At 32.7% G+C, this 25,047-nt stretch overlaps 5 protein-coding genes and 2 non-coding genes across 7 annotated transcripts in view; 4 read left to right on the forward strand and 3 right to left on the reverse strand.

Annotated features, from left to right (window-relative positions):
• The first annotated feature begins 80 nt into the window (after positions 1-80).
• On the forward strand, positions 81-3,459 carry LOC123011285 (digestive cysteine proteinase 1). The gene is made up of 7 exons (XM_044408654.1): positions 81-603; positions 660-765; positions 1,717-2,198; positions 2,249-2,659; positions 2,706-2,941; positions 2,993-3,180; positions 3,228-3,459. Exons 1-7 carry the CDS (start codon positions 561-563, stop codon positions 3,412-3,414), a joined length of 1,653 nt encoding a protein of 550 aa, XP_044264589.1. The 5' UTR covers positions 81-560; the 3' UTR covers positions 3,415-3,459.
• A 96-nt stretch (positions 3,460-3,555) lies between these two features.
• LOC123011286 (GDP-fucose protein O-fucosyltransferase 2) lies at positions 3,556-5,355 on the forward strand. The gene is made up of 6 exons (XM_044408655.1): positions 3,556-3,820; positions 3,865-4,127; positions 4,183-4,414; positions 4,459-4,651; positions 4,698-4,875; positions 4,925-5,355. The coding sequence occupies exons 1-6, from the start codon at positions 3,690-3,692 to the stop codon at positions 5,200-5,202; spliced, it is 1,275 nt and encodes a 424-aa protein (XP_044264590.1). The 5' UTR covers positions 3,556-3,689; the 3' UTR covers positions 5,203-5,355.
• A 263-nt stretch (positions 5,356-5,618) lies between these two features.
• On the forward strand, positions 5,619-5,690 carry Trnae-cuc. Its single transcript has one exon. It is a non-coding gene; the product is annotated as a tRNA-Glu (tRNA).
• Positions 5,691-6,086: 396 nt separating this feature from the next.
• Positions 6,087-6,805, reverse strand: LOC123011400 (fas apoptotic inhibitory molecule 1). Its single transcript, XM_044408806.1, has 3 exons — positions 6,607-6,805; positions 6,333-6,561; positions 6,087-6,286 (listed from the first exon to the last, which is right to left on the reverse strand). Exons 1-3 carry the CDS (start codon positions 6,760-6,762, stop codon positions 6,087-6,089), a joined length of 585 nt encoding a protein of 194 aa, XP_044264741.1. The 5' UTR covers positions 6,763-6,805.
• A 228-nt stretch (positions 6,806-7,033) lies between these two features.
• LOC123010836 (fumarylacetoacetase) lies at positions 7,034-12,234 on the reverse strand. Its single transcript, XM_044407985.1, has 9 exons — positions 12,073-12,234; positions 11,674-11,784; positions 11,500-11,618; positions 11,313-11,453; positions 11,168-11,265; positions 10,960-11,115; positions 10,706-10,912; positions 7,310-7,458; positions 7,034-7,256 (listed from the first exon to the last, which is right to left on the reverse strand). Exons 1-9 carry the CDS (start codon positions 12,154-12,156, stop codon positions 7,062-7,064), a joined length of 1,260 nt encoding a protein of 419 aa, XP_044263920.1. The 5' UTR covers positions 12,157-12,234; the 3' UTR covers positions 7,034-7,061.
• Positions 12,235-12,338: 104 nt separating this feature from the next.
• The window catches only part of LOC123010835 (glutamate decarboxylase), a 29,503-nt gene continuing 16,794 nt past the window's right edge, over positions 12,339-25,047 (reverse strand). The window contains exons 3-10 of the mRNA XM_044407983.1: positions 20,794-20,997; positions 20,349-20,467; positions 18,105-18,356; positions 17,984-18,051; positions 15,443-15,521; positions 15,237-15,386; positions 14,619-14,813; positions 12,339-14,570 (exon numbers count right to left, since the gene is read on the reverse strand). Coding sequence (XP_044263918.1) covers positions 14,397-14,570; positions 14,619-14,813; positions 15,237-15,386; positions 15,443-15,521; positions 17,984-18,051; positions 18,105-18,356; positions 20,349-20,467; positions 20,794-20,997 — 1,241 coding nt within the window. The 3' untranslated portion in view covers positions 12,339-14,396. The remainder of the gene's footprint in view (positions 14,571-14,618; positions 14,814-15,236; positions 15,387-15,442; positions 15,522-17,983; positions 18,052-18,104; positions 18,357-20,348; positions 20,468-20,793; positions 20,998-25,047) is intronic.
• Positions 15,088-15,179, forward strand: Trnai-uau. The gene is given in 2 exon segments: positions 15,088-15,125; positions 15,144-15,179. It is a non-coding gene; the product is annotated as a tRNA-Ile (tRNA).

Consider the following 25,047-nt stretch of genomic DNA (forward strand, 5'->3'; position numbering starts at 1 on the left):
ACTGTCAAACAAAAACAATAGGAATCGACCAATCACAAGCCTTGTCTCTTGTAAACACTTGCAGAGGTTATGTGTGTTACAAACAATAACAAACCAATTCCAAAAGCTTTTCTATTAATACGAGTTCAGTGGAGTTTACTGATTTTATACACCTGTCTAAGTAGTTCAACATTTAAGCTATTTTGCAAGGTTATCATATTTCTTCCTGTACTGTGGCAAATTTTTATCAACAAATATTTATTGAATGCAAAGTTCAGTGACTTGTAATTGTCATTTATCTCCAACACAAAATATACATTTTCAATATTGATCTGATCTTAAAACATTTTTTAAACCTTTATTCCTGATTAAAATCAGTTAAAAATTCTGATGAAATTGTATAGTATTGACGAATCATCAAGCAGTTTTGTCCATATTTGCATATCCCCTCTTCGTTGAATCGCTTCACTCCAATCGAAACTTTCTACCACTTATCAGCTGAGTTCATAGGTCGTGGGGGTTGTTTTTAAAAGGAGGACTCTTATCTAATTGTTTATTTGTATCTCTGACGCCAAACAAGAATGTTGTTAACAAGTGTGATTTTTTCGTGTTTTTTGGCTCTAGGTATGTAATAGCACATTTTAAAATATCAGTTGTGTGTACTTACAATTTTTTGCTAGTCTATGGGGACTGTGCCGCTAAAGCACCGGCATGGAGCAACACATACACGGTTAAAGGAATTCTTTACATCCCTTATGCAGAAATTGAAGAACCTTTTTATGTCTGGTGAGTACTTATTTATTACCCATTGAAAGCATTAAAAAAATGTACAACTAGTTGGCAACCGAAAGTAAAAAGTTCCGCCCACAGAATGCGTTCTAGAAATGTTTTTTCAATAAGCAAATCAAAAATAATAACTTAACCGAACTTTAGGTATAAACTTTTTGGCAATTTATAAGTACATTTATTGTTTATAAAAAGTCGTAATCATAATAAACCTCTCAGTTTTATAGAAGTTGTAGTTGTAGGTTTTCTTTTTGTGTTTTGCATGTTTGAATCTGGAAAAAAAAAATTAATCCAATTTTTCTTTGAAGAATTACAAAGAAGACTATAGTGACAAAAATGTTTGTTGTTTTTGTACAAATTAATAAAAAATCCAAAAATACGCTAAACAATGTTATCACGATTGTGTTACAAATTTCTGTGAAGCTATAGTTTAACAAAAAATTGTAGCCAATGGTGGTGATAAAGCTAGCATTCCTTTATGAAACACATTCCACATTTTTAAAACATAATTTTTGTACTGATAGTCACTTTGTTGATAAATTCATCATTAACAAATAACAACTTTAATTTAATAAACCACTTACTATTGTATTATTATTTTTGTGATAATAAAATTGATATTGTCTCTCTGACAATTAACGACTACTTATTTCAAGATCTTATATTACATCCTGTGATCTGTATCAGATTCTTTAGGCAAACCATTGTTTTAAAGAAAATTGTCGTCTCATAAATAAACAATAGTTGTGATTATCTACTGTATTAATCAAGTAAATTTGATAATTGTCTGAAATAGGATCGTAATTTTCCATCGCAAGATAAATTGGATAATAAGGAAATCATTCCTTACTTTATCGAATAAAATGAAAATTTAAAAATACCATTAAGACCTCACAGAAATATTGTTTAAATATGAGCACAATTTTCCATTTGCAACTTATTTCAATTAAGGTACGATGGTTCCTCGAAACGTTCTCGTATCGATTATTACGGCGATATGGTGAAAACCTACCAACTCTCCTCAAGCGGCCCTTACGGCACCAGTTTGAAAATAGCCCCCGTGACAACAGAGACCGAAACCAACTCCCGGACATGTCTTCAAGTGAATGGCACTGAAGATATCACGATAGAGCCCCAATCCATTCTCCCCGACCTCACAAATTTCGAGTGTACCGGTGAGGAGACAATCAGCGGAGTCCTAACCGAGAAATGGGCCCTCACTCAAACCATTGGCCAAAAAGTCAACAAGTACGCCATGTGGCTACATTACAAAGACGATCCCGACAACGCCGGAGTCAAAATCGCCGTTCCGGTCAAATATGAAATGAGGGGTTACAATTCACTCTTGGGGAGTCACTATGACCACTACTACCTTGATTATGACTCCTTCAGCTCTGACCCCATTCCGGACGATATCTTCAAACTTGATTCAAGTACTTTGTCATGTATTTTTTAAGAAGAGATAACGAAACCATTTTTTTAGACATGAAATGTAGTGCTTTCCCCGGCCCTGGCGACAAACACATTTACACTTTCAACCCCATGGCTGAGTTTGTCAGACCCGAAAAAACTGGCCATGTTGATTTCGAATTTAACAAATTCACGCGAAAACATGGCAAAAAATACCAAAATGAAACTGATGCTCTTGTACGCAAGGATATTTTCCGACAAAACGTCCGATTTATTCATTCAATGAACAGACAAAACAGGGGATTCACCTTAACTATTAACCATTTGGCTGATAAAACTCCAGCGGAATTGAAAGCTTTGAGAGGGCGTACTTATTCCGGAGGTTACAACGGTGGGGCCCCCTTCCCATACAAAAACATAAATAAAGAGGATTTGCCAGACCAGTGGGATTGGAGACTGTTTGGCGCTGTGACACCCGTTAAAGGTATTTTCTGACTAAAGCCGAATTAGTTTCAAATTTTCAATTTCAGATCAGTCGGTTTGTGGCTCTTGCTGGAGTTTTGGGACAGTGGGAACTATCGAAGGGGCACTTTTTTTGCACAATGGCGGAAGGCTCTTTAGATTGTCTCAACAAGCTCTAGTTGATTGCTCCTGGGGGTATGGAAATAATGGTTGCGATGGAGGAGAAGATTTTAGAGCGTATCAATGGATGTTGAAACATGGAGGTATTCCGACTGAAGAGGCTTATGGCCCTTATTTGGGACAAGTGAGTGGTGATGACATTATCATAAATATTTAAATGGTATTTTTTGCACAGGATGGTTATTGTCATGCTGATAAAGTGCAAAAAGTTGCCAAAATCACCGGTTACGTAAACGTTACATCCAACGATGAAAATGCATTGAGGTTGGCTCTCTTCAAACACGGTCCTATTAGCGTAGCCATTGATGCCAGTCAACGCACTTTCAGTTTTTACTCCAATGGGGTTTATTATGAACCCAAATGGTAATTAATTTTTCCATTTTTAAATATTAATATTACAAATTTTTCAGTGGTAATAAAATTGATGAGCTGGATCATGCAGTTTTGGCAGTGGGATATGGAACTATCAATAGTGAAAATTACTGGTTAGTTAAAAACAGTTGGTCGAATTATTGGGGCAACGATGGATACATCCTAATGTCATCTAAAGACAACAACTGTGGAGTCATGACAACTCCCACTTACGTAACAATGTAATAAAATTGTGATTTATTTAGAATAATAAATAATGGTTACATAAAATCGTGTTTTTACTTTTTATTAGAAAATAAATGAGTTACATGATCACACAATTTTTATTGCCAACTTGGGAAACATTTTTATGTTACTGCATTTAATTTTTTACACAAATCAAATTATAAGATTTTATAACCAGTTTATAAAAACTCTTGGCATAATAATTTAAGATTTCTCTAATGTGCATTTTAGAAAATAAGATAACCGGAGGTGACACCTGATATAACCTCACAAAAATGACAAGAAACTTACCACAAAACCACTTATTTAAATTCATTTTGCTTATTGTATTCGTCTATTGCAATTACGGTGAAGATTATTGTCACGTTAATTCACAATGTGGCCAAAATTCTAATTCGAAAGACAGGTGAGGGTCACTGTCACGAACCCCCATATAACACCCACTTTCAGGTATTTATTGTACGACGTAAACCCGCCTGAAGGTTTCAACTTGCGTCGGGATGTCTATATGCGCTTTGCAATTCTAGCACACAAATTGCAACAATCAAAAAAAGAGGAACTGAAAAACGTAAAATTGGTTTTACCCCCTTGGTCGCATTTATTTCATTGGAAATACAACGCGGAACCTGAACAGATACCTTGGGGGCTGTTTTTTAATGTAGATAGTTTAAAAAGATTTGCACCAGTAATAGAAATGTATGAATTTTTTGATGGTATGGTGTGAATGTCGTTTCGTATTTTTTTTTTACTTAAAACATTTATTTGTAGCCATAAATAGGACTTATAGTGTTCAAATTGACGAGGTTTATGTTTTGCAACATTTTAAACATATGTTTGAGACTGGAAATTTTGAAGACAAGATGAAAGTTGAAAAGTGTGCTCAAAACTACCAAATAAATTATTTCTTTTATAAAAATATTACTTCAAACAATGTTAAATGTTTGTCTTATCATGGACCTGCGACAAAGTTATCACAATTATTACTCAAATCTTCCGCCAAGTAAGACTTTTATTATTGACTGAAAAAATATATTTGTGTTGAAGAACAATTTTGTTGCATCATGCTGAGGTTGCGCTACATGACATGTTTGGGGACCGAATTTACTGGAAGTGTCGAAGAAGTATGAGATTTAATCGAGAATTACAAAAAATTGCACTCGATTTCCGAAAAAAATTCTTAAACTCGAGTGATGAATTGGATGAGACTTTATTGCCAGAGAATTGGGAGGATGAAACAGTAATTTACTCTAGGCTAATGTTTGGTTATTTGTTATGACTTTTAGCCTAAAAGAAACGCAAAAGGGGGTCCATACTTAGGAGTTCACTTACGAAGGAGAGATTTTTTGCGCGGAAGGGCGCACCAGGTTCCTTCTATCAATAGCATAACTGATCAAATTACTACTTTACTTAAAAAGTTGAATTTATTGCAAGTTTTTATCGCTACGGATGCTGACGAGGACGGTAATTATTTTTTCTCTCAATAAAATTTGTCCTAATGAAAATTACACAGAATATCGAGAAATTGTAAAAAACATTCCTTACAAAACACTGAGATTTACACCAAACAGCAAAACGAAGAAAAGAATAAAAGATGGAGACGTGGCCATAATTGATCAAATTATTTGTTCTCATGCCAGATATTTCATTGGGACTTATGAAAGTACATTTTCATTTCGTATTCAAGAGGAGCGGGAAATTTTGGGATTTCCCACAGACACAACTTTTAATTGTTTTTGCAAAGAAAATACGGAGTGTCCGCAACCTTCAGTTTGGAAAATTGTATATTAACAAAGGCTGTAATTTCTTTTTTAATAAAGTATGATAGAGAACATCCACAAAAGTCAAAACTTTTTACTTTAAATTTCGCCCACATTTGTTGATGGAGGGGATCCAATGAAATTGTAATTATTTTCCAATTTTTGTCAAATTTTTGTATGCGATTTGTAATAATACACTTATTAGAAAAAAATATATATTAGAAATCCACTTTACACCTTGCTATTCCTACAAAATGTCTTAATACACAGTTAATTATTTTATTACACAATTTGTTGGTTTTTGACCAGATTTTCTGCTAGATGCTTTTTTGATTTTACGTGAGGTAAAAAAAAAGAAAATATTTAAAATATTGTATCATTTTCTTTAACAAAATTAATAGAGTTACTGCAGAATTAAAATACAAAGATGGCTCTGTTTCTGTTAAATCCGGTATGGTCTAGTGGCTAGGATACCTGGCTCTCACCCAGGAGGCTCGGGTTCGATTCCCGGTACCGGAATCTTTTTTCCTATTTCGGTGTTAAAATAAGTCTATTCCAGCATCCAAATGACGTCATCTGGAATAAGTCGTTGGCGTTAATTTAATTTTAGTGACGAACTTTCTTCACAATTTATTTTCAAATGTAAAAATAAGAATTATTTTTATTTTTTACTGCCGCCTACTCGTAAAATTATTCCACATAAATGTCGCCAACCGTCGCAAAATTCTCTAGTTTTTTTTTTTTAATTTTCGTCTTTTAATTTATAAAATGATATAAAGCGGCAAAATAGAAAAAATAGTATAAAGCACTTGTTACAGAAGGTTCTTCAGTTCCTTAACTCGCCGCTACGCAAGTTGTACTTTAATATACTATTCCTTATTTTATTTACAAAATAATTACATTGCATATTATTTATTAGTAAATTGTATCTTCTTCAATTAATTTGCCATTAACAAAAAGTTGATGAATAACTCCCTGTTTTCGATTAGTCGAAGTGGCTCGAATGGTACCTTTCAAATCTTCAAATTCAAAAGTCATCTCGCTTCCACCTTCAATAAAAACATTTTCGGTTTCCACATACTGTCCATTAACCCACACATTCAAAGTTTGTTTTTCTAAAACACTTCATTAACAATTTTTCTGGTAAAACAATCCACTTACCAAAAACAACGCGGTAGCGTTTTCCTTCAGCTACAACTGCCCACGATCTCGTCGTTTGTGACTGTTTTTCAGTAAACTTCTCCAGCGGTTTTCCATCTACATACAGACTGTACGCAAATGCAAAATGTGGCAAAGGATCGACACGCAATTCGCATTTAGCGCCTTGTTTTCCTAAAGTAAATTTTTCATCACCGACTAGTTTGAACATCCAGTCGCGTCTCGATATCTCCTAAAATGTATTACGAATATAGAGGTTTTTTTAATAAATTTATACCTTGCCGTCCACTCGTATAACTCTCTTTCCGGTTGTTCCCCCATGTTCAAACTCTACCGTATGTACCCCATCGAGGAGTGGAACACTCCAAAAAGCCACAAGATCGGATCTTTCCTGAGAACTACTTTTATTGAGCAGAGATCCGCTCAAAGCCATTTTTATTGTAAATTTAATCAAGCAGGAACCTTGACATTGCTTTGTATCGAGCATAAATATTTTAATACTACTATTGGAACAATTTTTCCGCTGTTCTCGTCAATGTTTGTATTCTATGCTGATTCGTGATTTTCACTCTTATGGAAAAGGAGCCAAGGTTTATAAAAGTGGAGGAGCCCGCATTTATTATATTCATGATCGATAAATTCAGTTTGGCGATTTCATGGCTTGGAACGGTGCCATCACTGATTTGGGAACAAAAAGACCAATCAATTCGAAAATTTTTTATTGAAATATTTTTACATGTCGATAGCTGACAGTAAAGTGCCGACGCAGTCGCCGAAACCTATGTTGTAGCCATCTCCTTCACACATTCCTTTAATTGTGACTGTGTCACCGTCTTGGAGGAATTTCCTTTGGCTACCGTCGAGCAGTGAAATGGGTTTAGTGCCTTTCCAAGACAGCTCAAGAAGAGAACCGAAGGAATCCGAAGTCTAAAAGGACAAAAATCATTATATTTTACTTATTTATTGATTTTGTTGAATACCTCGCCACTGATTGTTCCACTTGCCATCAAATCACCAGGTTTGACGTTGCACCCAGTAATTGTGTGATGGGCCAGTTGTTGTTTTGCTGTCCAGTACAAATATTTGTAGTTTGAACGGCAAACAGTGGTCGACACGTTTAGTCCTTTTGCTAAAAAAAATCATTTCGAATATTTATCCAAATTTAAGCAGTTCCATGCCATTTGAATAAACTGGATCAAGGTCATGAGTAAGGCTGGGATTATATGCACGAAAAATTCGTAAAATATGCGCATATACAGGCTGTATTATGAAAAACGCCCCAAGCCATAACTCCATTATTTTTAAAGTTATGACAATACTTCTTAGAACAAAGTTGAACATCTTTTGTTTTCTTTAATTTTTTTTAATGGAACACGCTGTATATTTTACCACTTGGATTCTTTGTTTAATTGTCTTTTAACAAGTTTTAGTACAATGTGCCTAAAACCAACCGTTCGTGAGATATGAGTCAATTAAAAATTTATTAAAGTAGGCAGTGGAAAACAATAATATTAAGTAATGTTGACAAATATTATTACTTTGCATTTTCTCTTATTATTTTTATACTTTTTGGTGTTCTGGTGATAATGTGTTAACAGACATGATTCAAGAATATGTTGAAAGCAATAAAAATTGTTGGAGACCACAACGCCTTTACACTGGGCGGTTTCCAATAAGAGAAGTTCCAATTCGTCGACCTGAAGAAAATTTGAGGATGTTTGGGGTTTTTAGAAAACCCAAATTAGAACAGTTGCGTGCGATAAGCCAACGTTACTTGCAATTTCTTGAATTCATGTTCTTGCATTTTCTTCAATACCTATCTAATTCTGTATCTCTGTGAAATTAGAGATGTTTAGTTTGGGTTTTCTAAAAGCCCAAAACATCCTCAAATTTTCTTTAAGTCGCTTAAATTTTCGACGATTTGGAACGTCTCTCATCTGAAATCACCCAGTGTAAAGGTGTAGTGCTCTCCACAATTTTTATTTTATTCAAAATATGTCTGTTAACACATTATCATCCATGACTAACATTAAAAAGTATAAAAACAGTAAGAGAAAATGCAAAGGAATAATATTTAAAACAGCATTAATTTATCATCTATCCTAAACGATAGATGACAAAAAATGTTCAACTTTGTTCTAAGAAGTATTGTCATAACTTTAAAAAATAATGGAGTTATGGCTTGGGGCGTTTTTCATAATACAGCCTGTACATGCACGTATTTTCACAAAATATGCACATGATTTTAATAAATATGCTCCAATATATGCCAAATACGCATTGATATGCAAAACTTTTAACAATAAAACATCAAAGTTGAGATAAAATTTTATTCTCGACTTTGTATTTTCGGCATCTTGAACGAAAGAAAATAAATAAATTGGTTTTGCCCCAGACAAGCCATTTTAATAACCTAGTAATTAACCTTTTTTAAGAAATCTCTACTTTTCAGATCACATCACTTTAAAATATTTCGCTAAAATTCACTTGCAAACAACTACTTATCCGAATGGAAGGATTATAGCCATACCGGGTAAATAAAATGTATAGAACCAAACGTTTTTTGCTTAAACTATTTATTTTTTGGAAGAACTAATTAATGAATGATGAAGTACTATAAAAATGTGATGTTTTGTCAAAAATAAAATTTTTCAAAATCTTCTTTTGTTTTTAAGTTCTACAAAAATATCTTTTTTTAAATGACAAGCCACTAATAGTAGATTATGTTATTAGGAGTAAAAGTGATTGTTTATGTCGCGAAGCTGAACGTTCATTTTGCCGAACGGAGTGAGGCAAATGGATTCAGCTGAGCCACATAATCTCACTTTTACTCCAAATAACATAAACTATTTTATCTGCAAACGATTCAGATGGAACGAAAAGAGCAACACACCAATAATTAAGTAAATCACCTCAATAATCAGGACGCTTTGCAATAAAATCGTAACAAACGTCACGCGTCAGTTTCGGAATTTGTGTTGAGATTTCGAAAGTGTTGATTGATTTAACTGGTGAATAACTGGTGTAGTTTATAGTGCAATATGTCAAATGCTGATAATCTACCTTGTACCTCTCCAGAAAATGCTGAAAAAGCGAAAGAGACAAGAAAGAGACAACAGTGATAAATGTCAAAGTAAGTGTCAAGTAAAAGTAAAAACGCCTAGGAGTAAAAACAGTGTTTTTACTCCATGTCTGAAAAGTAAAACTTTTACCTGTGTCATTTAGTCATAAAAGTGGTCACTTTTGTGACGTTGGAGATAAAACATTTTTTTCGTTACGGTTATGATCTAAAAATTACAACTATCTAGTTAATTTTTTTAGTATTTAGTATTTTTTTTACATACAGGTGCGCCAGAACTCGCGCCCCAGAGAAAATTTTCAAGTAAGGTAAGATACCAGGAACATGAAAAAAATGTTTAAAAAATTCTATCTGTCAAAAAATTTTGACATTTATTTTTTGACATTTGACATTTTTTTATATTCATTTAAGGATATTATTTAGTAAAGAGACAAAAACTTTGCCAATAAAAGCCACAAATAACATTGAACAGAGTTACAATTTAGGATACAGCTTCCTTGTTTCCTCTTTTAATAGCCTATAACAAAAAAACTTGGAAAATTATTTTTCCAACAGAAATAAATAGAGTCAAAGTGCAAACTTTAAACCCTCATAACTTCGAAATTTTTATAGATAAATTTTTTTTAACATTTTTTCCAGGTTCCTGGTATCTTACCTTATATGGCATTTTTGTCTGGGGCGCGAGTTCCGGCGTACCCTGTATATTGCAATTTTGACAAAAAAATGCATAACTCAAAAACAAAACAATTTTTTTTCTCAAAATACGATCACATTTTTATATTACTTTAATTTATATTAAGTATTATTTTCTAGAGACAAAAATTAATTTAAAAAACCGCTTAGTTCCATATTTTATATTAACCCTGATAAAACGAATTCAAAAAGGAAACACTCAGCAGGATACTAATTTTTTAAGTCCGGCTTACGAATTACCGGTTGTTTTCTCTTTAACATATTTTGTAATCGGATCTTTTTTCTTAAACTGTCTAATTTTGAACTTGAACTGAAATGTTTAATCAGAAATTTGCGATTTGAAGCAAATATGCAATTTTTCCTAAAATATGCACGAAGTTGCCAAAATAATTAATTGGCCTATTTAATCAAAAAACACTGGATATGCATAGAAAACTTATAATTTTGTTGATATACCTCTTAATAACAAGTATACATTTTGCATATAATCCGAGCCTTAGTTATGAGGTATAAGTTGTCAATGACTATAGTGTAGCAAAGTTAAAAAGTAAAGCACAAATGTTTAAATATTTTACAATGTTAATGTTTTTTTGTGAACACTTACGTGTAATGTCCACTTGTAGTCCAATATCAAAATTAAATTTATCGTCATGTTTTAAGTAAGGGAAAGGCTCTGGATTTTGTGGATAGTTTTCTACCTTGAACGGTTCAAGAGCAAAAGTGGTGACGATCCATGGCGAAATAGTTGTCCCTAAGTTTTTGGCAGTGAAAGGTCCCAATGGCACGTATTCCCACTTTTGAATGTCCCTAGCTAATTTTTTTTTTGATATTTCCCGCTTTTATGAAAAAGTTACTTACCGCTCCAATCATTCATTACCACAAATCCAAAAATATGTTCTTCAGTTTTTTCAATTGGAATAGGTTTTCCCAATTCGTTTGAAGGCCCACCCACGAAAAATGCCATTTCTAACTCGAAGTCCATGAGTTTGCATTTACCAAAAACGGGAGGTGCGCCTTATTTAGACATAAAGTGTAGTTTTCAAAAACCATTTTTGACTTTTTTTACCTTCAACTGCAAGTGTTTGACCGTTGGGGCGCCTGACTGGAGTTCCAGAGACGACGACTGAGCTTGCCCTCCCGTGATAAGCCACCGGCAAGTATTTCCTACCAGAGAATTATATTTTGAAAAATAAAATTATGCGAAAGTTTACCAATTGGGAAGCAGAGGATTTTCTTTCCCTCTGAACATAATACCCGTGTTTGTTGCATGATGGATCGATGAAAAAAAGTCAGTATAATCCCCGATTTCAGCAGGAAGATGCATTGTCGCATCATATTGTGACACAAAGGCTCTAAAAAATAATTCAAATTTTTGTTTTAATGATTATAAAATTATACTTTTTTCTCATGTCAGGACTCTGTAAGGTTTGATTGTCAATTGAAAGTAGGTTTTGTATCGTATCCCGAGCCTCTTTCCATGCTTTTTTCGTCAGTCCCATAAATTTATTTAGAGTTTTCTAAAATAAAAAAAATCTTATAAAAATACTGGAGCCGCAAAAATGTTCATTTCACCTCTCTGAACACATCCTGATTCTTTTTCAATTCTGGCCCCACAAACAAATGAGATATTTGTTTCAAGTCTAGGATTTGATCTCCAATCGCTACACCTATCCTATGTGTAGGCTAAAAAAATAATGCTTTGAAAATAGGAATTTGTAGAAGTAATAACTCTAATTTATTAACGAATTAGAGAGTGGACAAATTATTTTCTTATTTCCCGGTCAAAGTATTTAAAATTTCATAATTTCTAGTTGAACGAATTCGTTTTTATCGACACACGATCCACCGCTACCCCGTACTAGATGGCAGTGATCTCCGGAAAGTTAAAAACAAGTGAAGATTAAATTTTTCGTTATCAACGTGGGCCACGGTTACTTTTATCGCGCAAAACTTGGTAAATATAAAACTCACATCATCTTTGGTGGAAAAGACCCCATATGGAAGATTTTCAATAGGAAAATCGCAGTATTTTTCATATCTTATGAAGCACTTCATCTTTGTGGACACAGCGAACGACTGAGCGGCTTGTTGGCCAAGGTCTTGTTTTCAGTTGCTTATCATGTAGATTTATACATAAATTTACAGAAAACAGGTTGTTTTATGTATGCAAAATGACAATAACAATCGTGACGAATCAGTTTTTTAATGCCACTATATTTTTTAATTAAATAACTGGGTTGTTGGTATATATACACTTCTTTTATTTGATAGATACCTTACATACAGGATCTTTACAACAATTTTTGGATGCTAAGAAGCAACTAATTAAACGAGATAAAACTACATTTTAAGTTTTTTTACATTTAGGCAATATAATACTTTGGTATAATACATAATTATACCGGTGACCCAAAATTCCCAAATGAAAAAAATGAGATCTTGAAACCCTTTTTCAACGTCATTGACTGAATTTCGGGCCCGTAGACTGTATAATAATGTATTTAGTACATGTATACATTTCGCCATTGAACAAGCGATTTTTTTCAAATAATATTTTTATATAAAATGGAAGACTTTGTGTTTTGTTGTTTCACATACAGGAAGTTGGTAACATATAAATAAATAACCACCGCTGATTTGGAAGAACAACTCAATAAACAACAAATATTCTATAATTTGGCAGTTTCAACAATTTTATACATTTCATTTTCTAACCATATAAACATCTATAACAACTTTCAAAACTCACTGGAACTCGTTATATTTGTTTTCTTTGGACCGTAAATGCTTTTTGAAAAATAACTGGTGCTTCCCCTAATTTTGTAGCACTCTAATAAAGTGTTTTATTGAAAAAAATAACTCGAACAAAACAGAAAAAGCACCATGTGACTTAAATCTAATATAGCAAAGGAAAATTTAAAATTTCTTCTATACAACATTATTGCGTCAGCTACACATTTTTTACCATATTAGAAATATACGCTACGCACACTTAGTGTTTTTTGGTATTTTCTAATGCAATAATTTACATTTAAGACATTATTTAACAATGTTTAATAGTTTTGTTTTGTTACAATAAATAATAAAATCTGGACATCGACTAAATTAACAAGAAGCAAGACTTCTATCACAAATCTTGTAACACATCGAGATTTTTACCGAGTCGTAAAGTTTTCTCTCAATTTATTTTTTATTAACGAGTACTACTCTAGCTGATATGTTTTTAGTTGATAAAATTGGTTGATTTTACTTGAATTTCCAATGACTCTAAAATTGTAGACAGTATGAGCAAAAGTTTTCACAATCAAAATTCAAAGTGATTCAGAAAGACTGAGTCTCTTAGTAACAGATTTGAAAGGATTTTTATTAATAATTTCAAACACTGCAACGGGATATGATTTTGCTTGACAAATACTTGACGTACAACCTCTCAAGATTCGCAAATTGTTGTTAATCAAAAGCCCATTACAATGGTAAGCTTTCAAAATTAGAGTCAGGATTGCCAACAGATTCATTTATTGTGGATCACTTTGTATATAAAGTGGATTTCACTGTCCAGTCCCTAGTGCATACATCAAAGTGACATATCACTATCATGTCACTTTGATATACTATATTTTGTAACCAAGAGACGTTGTCAACGTTATCTAGAACGGACAAATCGTTTTGAAATTCTCTGTATATTTTTGGTATATTTGCATAACAATAGCATAAAGTAATTTTGCATCTAATTTTCTATTCCTAGGTTTACCTATTTTAAACGAATGATTTAATTAACAATGGGTAGTATGAATAAAAAGTAGCAAAGGCTTTTGCTATAGTTTTGTCTCTTTTTTTCCTATAAAATGTAAGTTACGTCTATCTTTTACTATTACAAGTAGAAGCATTTACTTAACTTTATTCATACGGTCCAATGTATTTAATTGACTTTCAATTAAACGTAAATTGATAATTGACCTTTCAAGGTTTTTTATAATCTAACTCAACACAAAAGTGTGTTATTATTAATTAACATTAATACGAGTATGTGACTAAATACGATTTATTAGTTTTATGATAAGATAAGAAATAGTATATTTTACTACTAATAAAAAAAGGGTTTTGGCCGTTTCTACCTATGAAAAATGATCAAAAACTCGATATGTTTGTATATTTTTCTACTACCTAATATTGAACTATCATAATTTGAGAGAAAATTTTACTAGAGTAGATATGAACAACATGAATAATAAGTTTTGTAATATTTTACAACAAACGAACGAAAACAAAAACATACTGTTCAACAAATGAGTAGTTTACAAGTCGTGCCCAAGTCGGTCCATCTCTGACAGGAGGAAGTCGACGTCGCTTTCAGTAACAGCAGCTGAAGAGATGATATTTCGGAAAAAGTTTGGCCTCCTGTCATCTGGTTGATAGCCTACCATGAGTGTACCAGTTTGCATCATTCGTGCTTTCAATATAGGACACAACTGAAATTTTTTTTTAGAATTTTTCACTATATTTGGCTTTAATTTTACTTTTCCTAGTTCTTGTTCTCGTGTTGGTGAATGTGGCACCTTGCGGAGACGTGTCGGAATGTACCAAAAACTAACGTTCACCAATTCTGGTTCCATGATCAAATAAAATTTATCGCTTTGTTCTTTGATCCGTTTTACCATGTACTCGGACAGTTCCATCAATCTATCCATGTGTTTTTCAAAGCCTTCGTCGCCCTAAAACAACAGTTTATGTATTAAAAAATATGTTTTCTCGATTTTAAGTATAATTGGAGGAAGTCCCGATGAATCACCCTGTATTTCAAAGTTTAATTAAAAAATTAAATGTAACGCTATTGTAATTAAGAGAATTTGTTGAATGGCAATACATTTTTCATGTTTGTTTAAAAGTAAGTATCATTTTTTTTATATTTTTATAAAAAATGTGAATATAAATTTTTAATTGTACCACTGTTCTTCAAAACGGGTTCTATGAAGAAATGTTTGCACATCCCCAGTGGCGCAATTGGTTAGCGCACGGTACTTATAAGACAGTAGTCGTGAGCAATGCCGGGGTTGTGAGTTCGAGCCTCACCTGGGGAACACTTTTTTTTTTACTTTCTCAAACTACCAAAAAAAAAACAAATAAAGTGTTACTACCTTAGCCCTCCATTGCAACCATAATTTGAAAATGTCATTATGACGACCGCACTGAATGACTTTATCGCCAGTGTCATACTTGATATCATAGAGTTTATCCTGCATGAAAAGATAATCTGCTGACATCTGGTTACAACTCATTAGTAATCCCTGGAATAATCGAATATGTATAATGTTTAAGTTACAATGTGTCAGAAGGGACTTACGTCTTCTTTGAAATGGATGGTGGAACACTGTAATAGTGCGCCCATCAGTTTGTGAGGATTCCATGTCACTGAATCGGCCCTGGAATTTCATATCGTTGTCAAATTAATGCAACAAATGTTTAGTTTAATGAAGAAATAATACTGAAAATGATATTAAATAAAATTACCGTAAAGATCAATAATTGCAATGAGAATGAAGAAGATTTGTGTTTTAAGAATAATTGAAAAAATAACAGAAGGATTATAAGCTTAATTTTCTTTGTTTCATTGGAATTTTAGTAGGATTTATTAGAAATATAAGATTTTTGATATTTTTCAGTGAAATGATTATTTAAATACATACCAGGTAAATAAAAAGTATGGAACTAAACGTTTTTTTGTCTAAACTATTTAATTTTTGAAAAAAATAATTGATGAATGACAATGTACTATAAAAATGTGATGTTTGATCAAGAATAAAATTTTTCGAAATTTTCTTTTTTTGAGTTCTACAAAATTTTTAATTTTTTTAAATGACAACCCAGTATAAAATCATTTTTCTCATGAAGGTTATGGATCACAACTATCTACTTTATATTCATTTAAAAAAAATTAAAATGCAATTTTGACAAAAAAATCGCATAACACAAAAACAAAAACAAAATCTTCTTCTCAAAATACGATCACATTTTTTATATTACTTATTACTATAATTTATATTAATCATTATTATTTGGAAATAAATGAGTTCAAAAAAACCGTTTGGTTCCATACTTAATATTCATCTTGTATGTAAATTATACAAGGTGTGTCAGAACTCACGCCCCAGAGAAAAATTGCAAGTAAGATTCTTATCTTACCTGGTATCTTTACCAGGCCCATGAAAAAAATTCTATCTTTCAAAAAATTTTTACATTTATTTTTTGACATTTGACATTGTTTATGTCTATTTAATAATACTGATGATCTTGTATATGTTTTTTTATAATTAGTTAGTAAAGGTACAAAAAATTTGCCAATGAAAGACGACAAATAACATCAAACAGAGTTACAGTTTAGGCTACAGTTTTCTTGTTTCCTCTTCTAATAGCTTGTAGCAAAAAAACATGAAAAAGTATGTTTCCAACAGAAATAAGTAGAGTCAAAGTGCAAAATTTAAACTCTCAAAAGAAATTTTTGTAGATAGAATTTTTTTAACATTTCTTCCATGTTTCTGCTCTCTCAGCTCACAAGGTATTTTTATCTGGGGCGCGAGTTCTGGCGCACTCTGTATGTTTTTTTATAATTATCAAGTAAAGGTAAAAAAAATTAATTAAACAGAGTTACAATTTGATACAGCTCCCTTGTTGCCTCTTCAATAGCCTGTAGCAAAAAAACTTGGAAAATTATTTTTTCAACAGAAACAGAGACAAAGTGCAAAATTTAAACTCTCATAACTTCGAAATTTTTAGAGATAAATTTTTTTTAACATTTTTTCCAAGTTTCTGGTACCTTACCTTACATGTCATTTTTTTCTGGGGCGCGAATTCTGGTGCACCCTGTATGGGGTTTAGATATATTTATGTTTATTTTTTGTGAGAATAATAAGTGGTTTCTTTATTTTAAATTGATTTACTAAACCGTAAACATCTATATGTGTTTTAGGAAAATGAATAATTTTTCTTTCTTTTAATCAAAAAGAAATAGATTCGCATGAAATTTTTAATTACTTGTTAATTTTCTTATTTCCATTAACTAAAGCTAAAAATATTTCTAACCCTTAATGTTTTGAAAGAAAACTGTATTTTTGAGTGTTTGTACATAATCCCTAAAACTTAATAATTAAATAAACGAGTGGTAGGAAATTATGTTTTATGAAATAACTTAGTAAAAATTTCCATTTTTGTATTTTAGATTCACACTGCGTATTCGCACTACCTATCAATTCTTTTAGGCTGGCGAACTGTCTATAAAATCGATAGAGTCCCTCCCATAAAGCCACTGATAAGCCCTAAAATGCGCCTCAATTTGCATCAAAACTACTTATGGGTTTAAAAACACTTTTCTCCTCCGTCAAAGTGTCGGTGGAGTCGAGGGTGAAACACTCAAATTGACTTTGATAAGCGATAAATCCGCCACATTCACTCACTAACAAATTAAGCAAATTCGAGAAAAAATTATATCTGGAATTTCCAATGGGAACAAATAACTCTTGCCATTGTTTTAAGCGACACCATCTGGCAGATTCTCAAATAATCAAGGATTACATTCAGAACGAAATCCTGACAAGCTTTTGCTCTCTAAGGGGACGCTTTTTATTAAAGGAGAACGAACAGTCGGCGATCAATTTTTTGAAAAAAATAATTTCAAGTAAGAAAAACTGAGCGACGAAAAATGAAACTCTTGTTGTGGAGAGGTTAAATAATGGAACAGCTTTTAGTTTCTAGATTAATGTTGATGCAATTAAGAGCAGAGCCGAAAAAAGGTTCAATTAATTTAGGTGTTACGCGGTTAATTTATGGCTACGAAGGAGAGCTTAACAACTTAGCTTCAGAATTATAACTACGGAATTATTCATCTCACCGTTCAACTCCAGTTAGTCTTGGATGGCGGTATTTTTTGGACAAGAGCAGACCGCCGCCCCAAGCGGCCTAAAACCAACCAATTTAGTCTAATTTTTTGGAAAAACAATTAGTGTTTATACATCAACGTGTAGCCACATGCCGTATTTTTCGCAAATATCGGCGATTTCGTTGATCGGATCGAAAGCCCCCAACACGGTCGTTCCGGAAGTACAACAAACGAAGAAGGGAATGTGACCCTTGGTTTTTCTATCAAGGATCAGACGTTCCAATTCTGATGGAATCATACGACCGTGAATGTCTGAAGGCACCATTAAACAATTGTCGGTACCTAAACCGCAAATTGAAGCGCAGGATTTCACGGAATAGTGACTCTGAAAGAGGAAAAATATCAATCATTTTCGGCAGGGTGTTGCACAGGCTGAAACGGAAATATTTGCCAATGTTACACTGTCAAAAAGCTTGCTTGTGGTTTACAAACACTTCAAGATAAAACAATTAATTTTTAATATTTAACTGAATAGGTATTTAGGCTTTATCATTAAACCTATACTGGGTGCTTTCTTAATAGTGCGAAAATTGCAACCACAAATTCTAATTCGAAAAATAACACTGTTTTGTCAAATAAACAATTGTCCCATAAAGCTTCATTACAGAAATACAAATACACACTACATAGAGTTTCATGATAAAAATTAAAATTTATTAGAACTTCCTCTGAAACCTTTAATAACATTTTACACACTTTGTGAACAATTGAAAACGCTTATTTTCCGGCAATTACTTTATTTTAAGTTTTCTTTTATTTTTTTTTATTGGTGTTACTTTTAGATGTAAAATATAAAATATGTGGTTACAATTTTTTGTAATGTGAAGAAAACACTCTGTACATAGATCATAGATCATAGATCACTTCGTACAAGAGAAAAGTGAAGAAAATGCAAAAGTACACTCTATCACAATTTTTCAAGTTACTCTTTTAGAATTCCACACAAACGTCAAACTATTTGTTTAGAATTTTACATATTTAATATGGATAAAAATTAATTTGATAATTAATTTTTTTGTTTAAAAACTACAAGTTATTGAAGTTGGAAAATAAGATATGTTATACTTTTCTGGAATAAAGTTTAGTTCCTTGGAATTTTTCTTTATTTTACATACTTAGATTCACAATAACGTTTTTTCTTTGTACTATTAAAACAGAAGCTTTTGATGAGCTTTAATTTATTTTATCTAGTTTCTGTTTATTTCAATTTAAAAAAATCTAATTTTTTTTCAGAAAGTCTGTACTCCCGTACACTGTAAATATCAAGTAACACGTTTTTTTCTAACTTTTTCAATGCGTAAATTTGTCTTCTTTGAAATTTCAACGTACAGGGTGTTTCACACAACTTTACGAGGCTTGCGCCTAATGTACGCACCCAAATATACAAAAGTCAGAAAACACTAGATACAAGAAATACACATTTAATTATGTATTCTTTGGAAACCCATGACAGTAGTTGTCAAACTAATCACTGTTTCATTAAAGGTCATAAACTGCAGTTTTTCAGAAAAAATTATCATTTGTTCTATCAAGAGACGGCATGAATATGATTCTAGTTTACCTATCTTAATCACTAACTAACTAAAAATGTTGTAAATTTTGAAAGGGTGAACAAACTAGAGAAGACTATGCAATTTTTCAAAATTTGTTATCGAGTTGGTATCGGAATATGTACCTATTATTGATTGCATCTTACAGGCGCAGGCCTCGTAAAATTATGTGAAACACCCTGTATTTTTAAAAAAGAGGTTATTTCTTCTTGTTTCCATCTTTTCTTTACTCTTAAAATTGTGCTCTTGTTCAAATTCTATTAGTTTGCAACTGCTTTTTGCTATAGCCCTCCTCCAATTTAGACAGTATATTTTTGTTTCTTTTCAATTTTGGCATTTTAACTATTTGACATTGACAAAGTTTATATCATGCTAATGCCTACTTAACCAGCAAAAAATAGTGTACCTACTGGATTTTATTGTCCGTCAGTGAACATACAACTGAATTAAAAGTTCTCATGATAAAAAATAGTTTGAGCCTGTTTTCAGGAGAACTAGCTCTTCAAAGGTTAAATTTTGGCCGTTCAAATAATGTATTCTATAATTTAATTAGCTGAAAGGGCAGATCTTGCAACATTGAACAGATACCTACTGAAAAAAAATCATCAATTTGTGTATTATGGTACTATTCTTTGTGTATTCTGTACTATTATTACAGAATTTCGAAAAAAAATAAAATTGGTTTTATAACCAATATTGTAATTTTAATAATACAGTGTTTTATTCGTCAAAATATTCTAACCGTCCGTTTTTTTTTTGTTACTCACTTGATCTGAAGTGTACATAACAAGTTGTCCTTGTATAGTGGCTATCCCTTTTTCTTTATAATTGGGAAACATCTTGTGTCGAGCTGCTAGAAAGGCGTACAGGTTGGATATTGAACCGCCTGGAATAGAAATAAATAAGTGCAGAATAACCAAGTCTTTAATAAATTGATAAATCGTCTATGAAATTTTAAAGCTGCAGTAAATTGCAGTCGTCATATATAAAGTGGCACCATCTGCTAACCGAATTAATTCCCACAATTTAAATTACAAATTTTCTTACTTATTGACGCTTGGAGTGATCAGATTTGCATGTTTATGCTTTTAATCCGGCACGGGCGGATGAAACACAAATTAATTAAAAATTCTAGCGAAATAAAATTTTGCTAAGCTCACGATTACGGTGCACATTTTTATAGCAAGTCGATGAAAAAACTGCTTTATTTACCTGGAGCAAGAATTGAGTCACCGTTCACCCAGTTACTTCCGATAATCTCTCTCATATGTGTCATGACGACGGTTTCCATCAAGATGAAAACAGGAGCGATTTCATAAGTGAACATGTTGGTATTAGCTGTAGCTGTTAGCCATTCGCCTGCCATCGAGATTAAATCTAATCCACAAGAAAGTTGGTTGAAAAATCTTGGATGTCCTGGAACAAAATTATTTCGCTAAAACTTATTTTGCGATGATTTTGCAAAATGCTTTTTATGCATGTTAAAATGATTGGTTTCCGATATAATTTTTATTTAACACCTTTTTGGTAGAACCTGTATAAGAGTACAAAAACACATTTGGAGCTGAGAAGTTAGTAATTTTTTATTTTTCTTCCATTCAAAATTTTGAGCTAATACATACTCCATAAATCCAAAACTACCAATCGTAACCGCTTATACAGGGTGTTTGAGGATTGCGAGCAAATATTTTAACCACTAATAGGACTCGTGAAAAGAAACAACTTTCGTTATTACAACTTTTATCGAAAGCACGTCATTTCTGAGTTAAAATTAAAAATAAATTGAGGCTGAAAATCCGTCCTCGCCTATGTCTTAATACGATGTTTACAATCATTCATAAGATAAAACTTTGGAACATAAACAGCGTAAAGACAAAAAAATTATCGCTACATTAGGGTAGATCAGTGTCAATGTTAGTGGGTCAATACTTGCTATTATAAAAAATTGCTCGAAATGTGGTCATTTGTTGGCAATGCACACTTCTTGAACACTTTGGGCTAGGGAAGCTTGCGTTCGCACACACAGCCCTTTGAAGGTATAAATTTGAGCTGCGTACACTATTTCACTAATTGTTTCATGTGAACCCCCAAAAAAGCATATGAATTTAAATCTGGTGACCGCGGTGGACATTGGCGACGAATCCATCTCTAGTGAAAATGACTGTTCAATCCATTGGTGACGACTTTGGCATTATCTGATGGAGCTCCACTTGTAAATACCGCATGTGTCGTCAAGGGCACGTCCTCCAAAAGATCGGACAACACATTTTCCAAAAAATCCAGATAAACGGCACTAGTTAAACGTTGAGGTAATATGTGGGGTCCAATGTGGTGATCTTCAATGATCCCTGCCCAAACATTTAGTGAAAATCGGTCTTGGAAGTGCGATGTCCGTACACTAGTTAATTTGGCGTTTGAGTAGTTGGCCATAATGACTTGATTGACAATTTGATTTCAAATCGATGTGCACAATTCATCCGAAGGCGCATTAACGACTAACTAAACTGACACGTGTAAACAAGTGATAATTTATTTGGACAAAAAGTTTCCTTTTTTCTGTATAAAAACTTTCACGGTCAACATTCAAAGCAATTTATTTTCATTGATATTTTTACTTCCAACTAACAAGGACAGAGACACTGAACGTCTCGTGAAAATCATAGGAGGAAATTGCAAAAATAAAATTTGGATACGGAATTTGTTTGGTCTTCAATTCGACTTTTCATAACAAATTCTCTTAGTGGTTAAAATATTTGCTCGCAATCCACAAACACCCTGTATTTAATACCTACCGCTAGAATGGAATTTTAATTTATTAAAAAAAAAAGATTGTCGCCCAAAATTAATTAATTAATCAATCGAGAGGCGAACATTCGGAATTATAGTTTTAGTTTTTCGACTTTTTGGTAATAATATAATATAATATAATGTAAATATAAAATAATATAAAATAATATAATATAAAAGAATATAAAAAAATCATAACTCGACAACTAATCGTCCTACATAAAAATAATTTGCTGTTCACTCAATATGTTTCATATTCATATTATCGATTTCTGGGCGCTCCGCGTGCGGGCACTCAATAAATCGATGTATCATTTTCTGATCAGAGCTCCAAAACGCTCAACATATCTCGACATTTCGAAAATTACTTGTAGATCATTTTAACCTGTAGATCACCAGTCCGAGATTTTACATAGAAAAAATCTGGTGTGAACATCACACGACTTTCCTTATCCTTATCCTTATTTGGAAAACATCCTAACGACAATAATTTAGTGTTGGAAATCCGAGTAGCAAACCTAACCTTGCGTTAATGCTACCTGCCAGATTACACGCGAAATAGATCATAGTTGTCATGGGCGGTCGAGTCTGGGGTGCATTTTATTTTTACTTCGGTACCCATTATTATTATTGTTTTATCACATTTTACTATTTAATAAAGTATATTTCATGCTTCTAAATAATTTGTATCCCCTTACATTTATTGTATCTTTAAGCGTATAATTTTGCGCCTGCTTTATGGCCGACTTTTGGATGGTGCGACCGATTTTTACCAATCATTTTCTGCCACGTCCCCTCGCTACAAGTAACTTACATACAAAATTTTAAATTTCTAGAGCTCTTGTCTTGAAGCCCAGAAATGTAAAAATATGTAGGTCAAATTTTCGCCGATTACAATACAATAAGGACAGTAAAAATATTTCGAACGATTTCACGACCTAGAGCTAATTGTTCAACCATCACTTTTCAGGTATTCATACATTATACCTAACTTTAAAAAAAACCTTTCTTTAAGCCTTTTTTTGATAACGAAAATCGATTCTAAAGTATTCGATTAGTCCAATTTTTTTATACATTAATACTAGTTTTGTTTAATATAAGTACTAGTTTAGTTTACTTTAGAATTAAAATTCTCGTTAAATAATGCATTTTTGTCTAGTTTTTTATCACCTGAAAAATTATGAAGAATGCATTGGAACTTCAATTAAAACTGAAACTTTGAAAAAGTGACTAAAATGTTTCTGTTTCAGTGAGTCGTTTGATTGTAGGATTAACCCTAATCCAATAGGTCACGTGTCGCCGATGAAGGGTGTGCATGATCCGCAAATAACATCTTTGTTTCAAGTTCAGTGACATTCAATTATTCTGAGCAATAGTCCGAAATAATAGCAGATTGATGATAAGAATTACTACACAATTCTGTATAATATCACAAAAAGGAGCTTTCGTCGTCCTCAAAACATATTTTCATACAAGTACGTTCAGTAAACAATCACACTTGTTCATTAGCAACATATGTAGGTACTTGTGATCTAATTGGTGGCACTTTATATCAATTAATTATTCTGCGTAATTGGAATTTGCGATGACGTGGAACACAAGTCGAAATAATAAAATCTATTGCAGGAATCTGGCCCGAAACTATTAAACATCGCATTCTTGCGCTTTTCGGAGGGATGGGCAAGGGTGGTTTTAATCCGGCGTGGGACACTGACTAGGGCACGGATAAAGCCGGGGGCGCTTTGAGTGCCCTTAATTACACCACTTCGACGGGGTGCAAACTTCGCTGTTTATATTGAAGGGTGCACCGAGTGTGGACTAAGCTGCGACCGACGCCGAAATGTACTTCATGCCACGACAGTGGTCTATTTTTTTTCAAATTTAACAACCTGTTACTTTGAGATCTTTAATTTTCAAATTCAAATTTAATAACATGATTTTTCAAATTGTTAAGAATTTTGTTAATTTCTATTCTATCTCTCACTTTGGGGTGGCGGTCGATTCCAAATCGAGGTTAAGTTAGCCCTTGAAAATATATGTATACAGGGTGCGTCAGAACTCGCGTTCCTGAAAAAATACCGTGTAAGGTAAGATATTATCCATTCACGAAGCTGTTGCCGCTAAGCCATAAACCGTACGTACTCCTTGCAAATCTTCATAAACACCCTCAAACCGAACGCTCCTGCCTGTTTCTTTTGTTGTGAAAATCGAGGGTTTTCGGTACCTACTCAATATGTCTATTCTTGTTTTTCCATGTCACTGTATGTTGTTGGAGTAAGAGGAAGATAGTGACGTAAAACTTTCAAATGAGAAGCAGAATTCCGGATCAGTGGTAACAAAAATGTAACGACTCAAAAGTTATTGGAATGTATTTAAAAATATTTAACAAATATTTGTTTTATAAAATGAAATAATAAAAATACTATACATGTACCTAATATCCTACGGTTAATAATAATTATGTATGAGAATATTCTTCGGATGAAGAAGTGTCGTCACCCATCCCAAATCGAGGGCTAAATGTTTTGGGTGCACTGGTACCTGTCATCCTCGGCTTTGTTATATTGCTTAGGGGCAAAAGCTTCGTGAATGGAGAATATCAGGAACATGAAAAAGATGGTAAAAAAATTCTATCTACTAAAATTTAGAAGTTATGCGAGTTTAAATTTTGCACTTTGA

Source organism: Tribolium madens, unplaced genomic scaffold, assembly GCF_015345945.1.
Source record: "Tribolium madens isolate multiple individuals breed KSU strain unplaced genomic scaffold, Tmad_KSU_1.1 Scaffold_91;HRSCAF=231;Tcas5.2_LG7, whole genome shotgun sequence".
In the NCBI taxonomy this organism is placed as follows: Eukaryota; Metazoa; Arthropoda; class Insecta; order Coleoptera; family Tenebrionidae; genus Tribolium; species Tribolium madens.